Raw genomic sequence first — 9,291 nt, forward strand, 5'->3', positions numbered from 1 at the left:
GAAACATTTTCTTGTTTTATTATATTTTGTTTGTTTGTTTGTTTTTCACATGGGCTGGGGCCGGGAATCGAACCGGGGTCCTCCGGCACGGCAGGCAAGCACTCTTGCCCGCTGAGCCACCGCGGCCCGCCCTAATTCGTGCTTTTGAAGGAACTTGTCAATTTCACTTATATTGTAGAATTTATAGACAGTTTTGCATCATATTCCTGTATTGCCATTTTAGTGTTTTAGCATCTCTAGTGATATACCTCATTTTATTTCTGTTATTGGCAATTGGGTGTTTTTCTCTTTTACTTTATTAGATATACTATGTTTTATCAATGGTAATCATTTTTCATATATTTATCAATATTTCAAAGACCTAATTTTCTTTATTTTTTTCTCAAATTTCTATTTCATTGACTTCAGTCCTATTATTTTCATCTACTTTTGGAGATTAATTATATATTCTTTTCCTAATAAGATGGGAAAATAGATAACTTATTTTATGCATTCTTTACAATTTTATCATTTAAATCTATAAATTTCCCTCAAAACATAACTTTTCTGCACCCTACAAATTTTGAACTATTTTATTGAAAAATATTGTCTAACTTTATCTATGATTTCTTCTTCAAACCAAAGTTCATTTAGAAGTGCTTTGATCTCTAATATATTACCATTGTGTTCTAATAATATATTCTTTATAAATTCAATTCTTTGAAAGTCATTGAGACTTCTTTATAACCTATCAGATGTATCTTGGTGAATTTCCCATGTGATATAAAAATATATATTTTGAACTGACTTAGTAAAGTCTTCTGAAAAGGTCAACTGGATCAATATGTGTGACTTATCAGATCTTCTATATCATTATTAATCTTTTTTCATGACTGCGTTCTCTTAATGACTGAAGAGTATTAAATTTGGCAACTATGTTGTGAACTCCTCTATTTCTATTTTTAATCTTTCCATTCTTTCTTCAGATATTTTGAACTCTATTGTTAGATGTACACAATTTAGGATTTTCATGCCTTCTTGATGAATTGGTGTTTTTATTTGCTGTTAGGTAATATCGTTTTATTTCTACAGTAATAGAAATTTTTATGGATGTCTACTTTTTCTAATATTGATAAAATCTGTGCCTCTATATACCTACCTACCTACCTACCCACCCACCTACCTATCCATTTATCTATTTTTTTTATATTTATCCAGAGATATACCCCTTTCTGCAAATCTGATTTTTATCTGCCATAGACTCTTGAAGAACTTCTTTTAGCATTTATTTTACCACAGGTCTGCTGGAGACAAATACATTAAATTCTTATCTGATGAGAATATATTTTATTTACCTTCAATTTTGAAGGATATTTTTGCTTTATATAGAACTCTAACTTTTAAAATTAATTTTCAGAATGGTGGTAATATTGTTATGCCATTTTTGCTGGCCTCCATTGTTTTTATGTGAGAAGTCAGCTGTCATTTGTAATGTTGCTCTCCTGTGTAGAAATACATCCTTTTTTAATTCTGGCTGCTTTAAGACTTTTCTCTGTATCTTTGACTAGTTTTGATGATGTCTAATAACTGTGATATGCCTAAGTATAGTTTTCAACATATCCTTGTTTTTCATCTATGGGGTATGCTAAGCTTCTTGAATGTATGGGTTGATGTCTTCATCAATTTTGGAAAGTTCTTGGACATTATCACCTAACATATTTTTTATTACTTTTCCCTCCTCCCTCCTTTTGGGATCTATTTAAATATATGTAAGCCCTCTTGATATTATTTTATGAACTTTGGAAACTCTGGTCTTTTTTCCCTTTTTTTCCCTCTTTAAATACTGTTTGTTGACCTGTCTTCAAATTCATTGATATTTTTTTCTAATCTGTCTGGTCTGTTTGAAGTGTATATGATAATTTCTCATTTCTGATATCATATTTTTCATTTCTACCTGGTTCATTTCTTTTTGTAATTTCCATCTCTCCACTGACAATTTCTAATTTCTTCATACATGTTGTCCACATTTTCCACTAGATGGATTTATATTTCATTACAGTTATTTTAAAGTCTCTTCTTAATATCTCCAGCTACATGGCTGCTCTGGGTATGCCATGTTTACCATTTTTACTTTTGATGGGAAACATTATTTTTTTATGTTTCACATACCTTGCAATATTTTATTGCATTCCAGGCATTTTGAATAAAGGAACAATAGATATTGAAGTAACTATCTTCAGAAAGAATTATTCTACTTCTTCTGCTAATATACTTGAGTAGGGACTGGGTCAATCAAATTTCTGAATTGATTTTCAGTTAGTGTGCAGCTTTAGCTTCATCAGTTTACTGCTCACTTCAAAATTTGGTCAGGGAAATCAGGAGTTTCTCTTTAACAAAGCTGAAAATTGGAACAGTGGCAATATTTTGAAGGTTTGCCTGTGCTTCACAATTGAGTCACCATCACTGGGGGGATATTCCTTCTCCCTGCTTTCTAAATGCAGCAAACATCTTGCTATTTCTTTGAGACTTTGCATGTCTTCAATTTTGTCACTCCAGCCCTGTGAAACCAGAAAAAGCTTTTTATTTCAATTGTAACCTCTGCTAGAACAAGTTTGATTTTCAGCCCCTTGACTTCTAGTATAGACATCTAGTATCGAATATGAGCTCAGTGAAAAAAACATTGCAAAAGTAAGATGACCCTTCCTTGAATATTAGCCTGTCTATTCCTCCGTTTTTCAACAGCTGTCTGAAATATTTAAAAGGTTTTAGTATATTATCCGGCTTCTCCTCTTATCCTTAGAAAATAAGAAATAGTTGTCTGCAAAAATTATTCTCTCTTTGCAAGGGCCACTGTGCCAGTTTGAAACTACTGTATACCCCAGAAAAAACCATGTTCTTTAATCATGTTCAGTATTGTTGGATGGTATATCTTTGATTGTTTCCGTGAAGATGTGACCCACCCAATCGTGGGTGATAACTTTGGATTAGGTACCATGGAAATGTGTCTCTACCCATTCAAGGTGGGGTTGCTTACTAGAGTCCTTAAAGAGGGAACCATTTTGGAAAGAACTTCAGTGCAGACCCCTTGCAGCCAGAGACCTTTGGAGGTGAAGAAAGACAATACCCTTGGGTAATCCATTCGAAGAAGCCTATAGAGAAAGCTAGCTGATGTTACCATGCGCCTAGCCAGCTGAGAGAGAAACCCTGAACATCATCAGCTCTTTCTTTGGAGCTAAGTTATCTTTCTCCGGATGCCTTAGTTTGGACATTTCTATGGCCTTAGAACTGTAAACTTGCAACTTAATAAATTCCTCTTTTTAAAAGCCGTTCTGTTTCTGGTACATTACATTAGACAGCATTTACAAACTAAAACAACTACTAACTTCTTTTTTTCATATTTGCCTGACTTTGCTTCTCAATTGTACTTCCAAGAGAGTGATCCACAGCTATTTAGCATTTTATAATATTGTTATATTGTGCTGCAACTCTATCAGAGATAAGTATCACAAAGAAAAATTGTATTCTTCCTTTGGAAGTGTTGATTATAATAGCATAGACTCTTTAATATTTACTACTTTATCTTCTTAAACCACTATGTCAGACAACTGATATTACTGCTCTAAAATATTTTGACTTAAACTAATAGTGGTATTTGCATCCAAAATCCAAATACTTTTATATAATCAGTTATAATGTATTAACTTTCTAAAGCTTATTAAGTGAAAATGAAAACAAATCTCTAACATCAATTTATTTTTCTAAGATATTTCTGTTTGTATTTGGAAAAATGATAAAAAATTTCAAAAAGAGTGGAGCACATATTAGTGACCTAAACAGCCTCCAGTTGCTATTGAAAGTAGGAATTTTTTTTATGCTTTAGAATTAACATACTCTATAAAAGAATAAAACACCTTGCATTTTTCTTGAGTTATATGTCTAAGAAATCTAAAATGTTTTGTAAACATTTTTTTCAAATGTCCTTTAAGCAACGTGATGTAAGTTTATGGGGTTTTGCATTCTACAACTGAGGAATTGATAGCTTTAGAGATGAAACATATTTACCATCTTTTCTTTTGTAAGTGTCACCCTTTTTCTGATTGATGTATATTTTTTTTCAAATTCAGGTTTTGTTTGCAAAGTATTCACTATCTTCTTCACTGCCATTGCATATTGCAAATACTCACATAATAAACGTGCTGACATTCTGCCTATTCCTCGTGAAGAATACAAGACTAAAAAAAAAAAAGGAAAGAACTGACTTTAAAACTGAATCATTATTGTGTAAGAATTACACAGCATCAGTGGAATATTATTTCAAATAAAATTTAAAAAAATAATAATGCAGTTATATGCTTTAAAATGTGTCCTTTGTATAATCCTGTACAATTATTATATTTTCAGTACAAATACAATATAGTCATTGTGTTAAAATTTTTAAAATGAAATTACAGATACACATTTAATACTTTCAATAGAATAAGATTACTTTGGCTGAAAGAGAAGGCTTAACAAGAAGCAGGAAAATACATGTAAGTTAATTTTAACTGCAGTGATATCCTAGCTATTAGTTGCTGGCATTTGGTTATGTAGGATTAGTAAATTTCCTATAATTTATTCCTGTAGATATTTATTTCTCAAAAATTTTCCTATAAAAAATCAGGTTTGCTCATGCAGTTTACCTAATAAAAATTTAGATTAAATTTATATCTATTGTCCAAAAAAAAAGATTATTTTAAGTAACTTAAAAAATAATATTTTGGGCGTCATCAACATGGCAATCTAAGGATAGCTACTGAAAACCTCTCCCCAGATATTCAGCAAAAATAAAAGACAAATTTCACTTGATCAGAACCCTGGAGGAAGGTAAAGACTGGAGAATGATCTCACAAATGCTGACTTGAAGAAAGAGAAAAATATTAGTAGGAAACTTCTGTCTTGGACTAACCACTGATCTCCCCTCCCCCTCAGTCCCACATAGCTTAGAAAGTCCCTCCTCCCATCAGGAACACAGACTATATATCTATCACAGCAGTGAAACAGAACACAACCTCTATCCAGACACAGAGATCCAAGTCCACAGGAACCCACCGTGGTACTCAAGCTGCTTGGAAGAGCAAAATATAAAACAGCAGCAAGGAAGAGTTTCTAAAATGGAGGATTAGGGAGGAAATGGCAGAATCTTTCCCCAAAGCGGCAAGTAGCCAGGCAGAAACTGTCGGAATAAGCTGTTTGGGATCCTGGGGAACAGAGGAATCCATTTGAAGGTCAAGGTCAGAAAGGGATGAAGAGTCTGAGAAAACAGGGACACAGATTTTAACTCCCTGTGCCCATCCCTCACCCTTGAGGGAATTAGCAGTGGGTGGCCTGATTCTGACCTAGGGGATTGCCACAGGCTAAGGTGGCTCTGGAAGTGCTCTGCCCTAAGTACGGAGTGGGACAAGCCCCACACCAAACCAGAGTTTGGCCAGTGAAGTGAGAGCACAGGAAGCCCACCGTTTCAGCACCACCTGGTCAGAAGCTTCTGAGCTCCTATAGGTAGACTGCTTCTGAGGACAGATAAGTAACTGAAGAATGCCTTCAGTTGGGCAGGCTGGAAAGTGCAGGATAAGATAGCAGGGCTTTTCAGAGCCTTTCCAGACCCTACGGGAAGGCCTGTTGGAGTTAGTCTACAAGCCTGCATGGGTACCTGGCCCTGATTTAGAAAAGAAATATGGATGACCCAATTGTCAAAGCAGTGCCCTAATAAAAACTCAGGTAACAACTAAATCCTAGAGGTGAGAGAGAAACTGACCTTCAGAATAGACCCATCAAGAAAATCAGATGACCAGATATCAGGAAAAAACCACAAGGCAAACTAAAATACAAGAAGAAATGGCCTAGTCAAAGGTACATATCAAAAAGTTGGAGGGGACACAGAATCTGGAACAACTAATCAGAGATGTTCAAGCAAATTTCCTGAATTTGAAGAAAGACAAGAAAATGTGTATAAAGAGATAAACAATATTAAGAGACACTAGGACAAAATAAAGAATTTGAAAAAAATACATAAATAATAGAGATTATGGAAATAAAAGACCCTGTAGATGAAATTAAAAAGAGACACACTACAGCAGATTTAAAGAGGCAGAAGAAAGGATCAGCAAGCTAGAAGACAAAGCAATCAAATTTGATCAGGCAAAAAAGAAATGGAGAAAAAAATGGAAAAATTTGAGAAGGATCTCAGAGAAATGACGGACAGCAGAAAGCGCACAAACATATGTATTGTGTATGTTCCAGAAGAAGAAGAGACAGTAAAGGGCTAGGAAAACTATTCAATGAAATAATGGCTGGAAATTTCCCAACCCTTATAAAAGACATAAATATGCATATATAAGAAGCCCAACATATTCCAAACAGAATAAATCCAACGAGACCCACTCCAAGACACATACAAATGCGATTGTCAAATTCCAAAGAGAAGGAGAAAATACTGAAAGTAGAAAGAGATACAAAATTCACTATATACAAGGGGAGTGAAATAAGACTAAGTGCTAATTCTCATGAGACACCATGTTGGTGAACAGGCAGTATGATATATTTAAGATATTGAAAGAGAAAAATTATCAGCCAGGAATTATATATCCAGCAAATCTGCCCTTCAAAAATGAGGGTTTTAAATATTCACAGATAAAGAGAAGTTGAGACAGTGTATTAAGAAGAGATGGGCCCTACAAGAACTACTAAAGGGAATTTTGCTGGTTGAAAATAATAGACTAGAGAGGTCTGGAGGTGGGAACAGAAATGAAGATGACTAGTAAGGGTAAATAAAAGAATAAAAAAAATAGATCTGACAAAAGTCAAAGGATAAAGTGGTTGAAGTAAGTGCTGTCTTTACAGTAATCATATTGAATGTTAATGGATTAAACTCCCAAATCAGAAGACACAGATTGGCAGAATGGATTAAAAATATGATCTCTCCTTATGCTGTTTACAAGAGACTCATTTTAGACCCAAAGATACGAATAGATTGAAAGAGAAATGATGGAAAAAATATCCCAGATAAGCAAGAATAAAAAAAAAAAGATGAGTTAGCTATGCTAATATCAGACAAAATAGACTTTAAATGTAAAAATTTTATAAAAAATAAAAATGGCCACTGCATATCAATAAAAGGGGCAATTCACCAAGAAGAAATAAAGCATAATTATGCACTTGATCAAAGTACTCTTTTGTACATGAGGCAACACTGGCAAAATTTGAAGGGGTAATAGATGTCTCTATAATAATGAGAGCCTTCAGCATGCCACTCTCTTCAATAGATAGAACATCTAAATAGAGGATCAATAAAGGCACAGAGAACCTAAATAATAATGACAAGTGAACTAGATACAACAAACATATATGGTACAATGCATCCTCAAACAGCTGGATATGCATTCTTCTCAAATGCTCATGGAACATTTTCCAGAGTAGATCATACGCTGGGGCACAAATAGACCTTAATAAATTTTAAAATATTAGAATTATACAAAGCACTTTTTCTGAACATAGTGGAATGAAGCTGGAAATCAATAACCACTGGAGAACTGGAAACTGCACAAAAATGTAGAGGTTAAACAGCACACTCATAAATAATCAGTAGTTCAAAGAAGAAATTTCAAGTAAAATCAGTAAATATCTTGTGTAAATGAAAGAGAACACAACCTATCAAAACTTATGGGAATCAGTGAAGGCAATGCTGAGGGAGAAATTCATGATCTGTGCTGGTTTGAAAGGATGTAGGAACCCTAGAAAAGCCATGTTTTAATCTAAATCCCATTTCATAGAGGCAGAATAATCCCTACTCACTACTGTATGTTTGAAACTGTAATCAGATCATGTCCCTGGAGATGTGATTTAATTAAGAGTGGTTGTTAAGATGGATTAGGTGATGACATGTCTCCACCCATTTGGGTGGGTCTTGATTAGTTTCTGAAGTCCTATAAAAGAGGAAACATGTTGGAGAATGAGAGATTCAGAGAGAGCAGAGAAGAATGACATAGCTACGAAAAGCAGAGAGTCCATCAGCCAATGCTTTGGAGATGAAGAAGGAAAATGCCTCCCGGGGAGCTTCATGAAACAGGAAGCCAGGAGAGAAAGCTAGCAGATGACACCATGCTCACCATGTGCCCTGCCAGCCAAGAGAGAAACTGTGACTGTGTTCATCATGTGCCTTCTCACTTGAGAGAGAAACCCTGAATTTCATCAGTGTTCTTGAACCAAGATATCTTTTCCTGGATGCCTTTGATTGGACATTTCCATTGACTTATTCTAATTGGGATATTTTCTCGGCTTTAGAACTGTAAACAAGCAACTTATTAAATTCCCCCTTTTAAAAGCCATTCTGTTTCTTGTATATTGCATTCCAGCAGCTAGCAAATTAGAATATGATCCTAAACACCTGCATTAAAAAGGAAGAAAGAGCTCAAAACAACGACTTAGCCGAACTACTGAGAAACTGGAGAAAGAACAGCAAACAAATCCCAAAGTAAGCAGAAGGAAAGAAATAGCAAAGTTTGGGGGAAAATAATGAAATGGGAAATAAAATAACAATTAAGAGAATCAATAAAACCAAAAGTTGGATGATTGAGAAGATCAATGAAATCATCACACCCTTGAAGCTAGACTGACAAGGACAAGAGAGAAGATGCAAAAATAAATAAATAAAAAATAAATACAATCAGAAATGAGAGGGGTGGCATTACCATGGACTGCAAAGATATAAAAAAAGATCATAAAAGGATGCTATGAACAATTGCATGCCACCAAACTAGACAACTTTAATAAAGTGGACACTTCCTAGAAACACTGAACAGCCTACACTGACTCCAGAAGAAATAGAAGACATCAGCAAACTAATCACAAGAGATTGAATCAGGCATAAAACCTACCAACAACAACAACAAAAATCCAGGACTGGGTGATTTCACAGGCAAATTTTACCAAGCATTCCAAGAAGAATTAATACCATCCTTTCTTAAACTCTTCCAAATAAACTGAAGAAGAGGGAGAACTACTTAACTCATTCTATGAAGCCAACATCACCCTAATATCAATGCCTGATAATGATACTATAGAAAAAGAAAATTTCAGACCAATCTCTCTAATGAACATAGATGTGAAAATTCTCAACAAAATACTTGCAAATTGAATCCAATGCCATATTAAAAGATTCATGCACTAAGAACAAGTGGGAAGGGTGGTTCAACACACAAAAAATCAATTACTGTAATGCACCACATTAACAAATCAAAAGGGCAAAACCAGATGATCATCTTGATTGATGCAGAAAAG

The 9,291-nt window shown here is 34.4% G+C and overlaps 1 protein-coding gene across 1 annotated transcript in view; it reads left to right on the forward strand.

The window, feature by feature from the left end:
- SLCO6A1 (solute carrier organic anion transporter family member 6A1) overlaps positions 1–4,316 on the forward strand; it is a 147,024-nt gene extending 142,708 nt beyond the window's left edge. The window contains exon 13 of the mRNA XM_077139066.1: positions 4,104–4,316. Coding sequence (XP_076995181.1) covers positions 4,104–4,237 — 134 coding nt within the window. The 3' untranslated portion in view covers positions 4,238–4,316. The remainder of the gene's footprint in view (positions 1–4,103) is intronic.
- The last annotated feature ends 4,975 nt before the right edge of the window (positions 4,317–9,291 follow it).

Source organism: Tamandua tetradactyla, chromosome 21 (assembly GCF_023851605.1).
Source record: "Tamandua tetradactyla isolate mTamTet1 chromosome 21, mTamTet1.pri, whole genome shotgun sequence".
Taxonomy (NCBI): domain Eukaryota; kingdom Metazoa; phylum Chordata; class Mammalia; order Pilosa; family Myrmecophagidae; genus Tamandua; species Tamandua tetradactyla.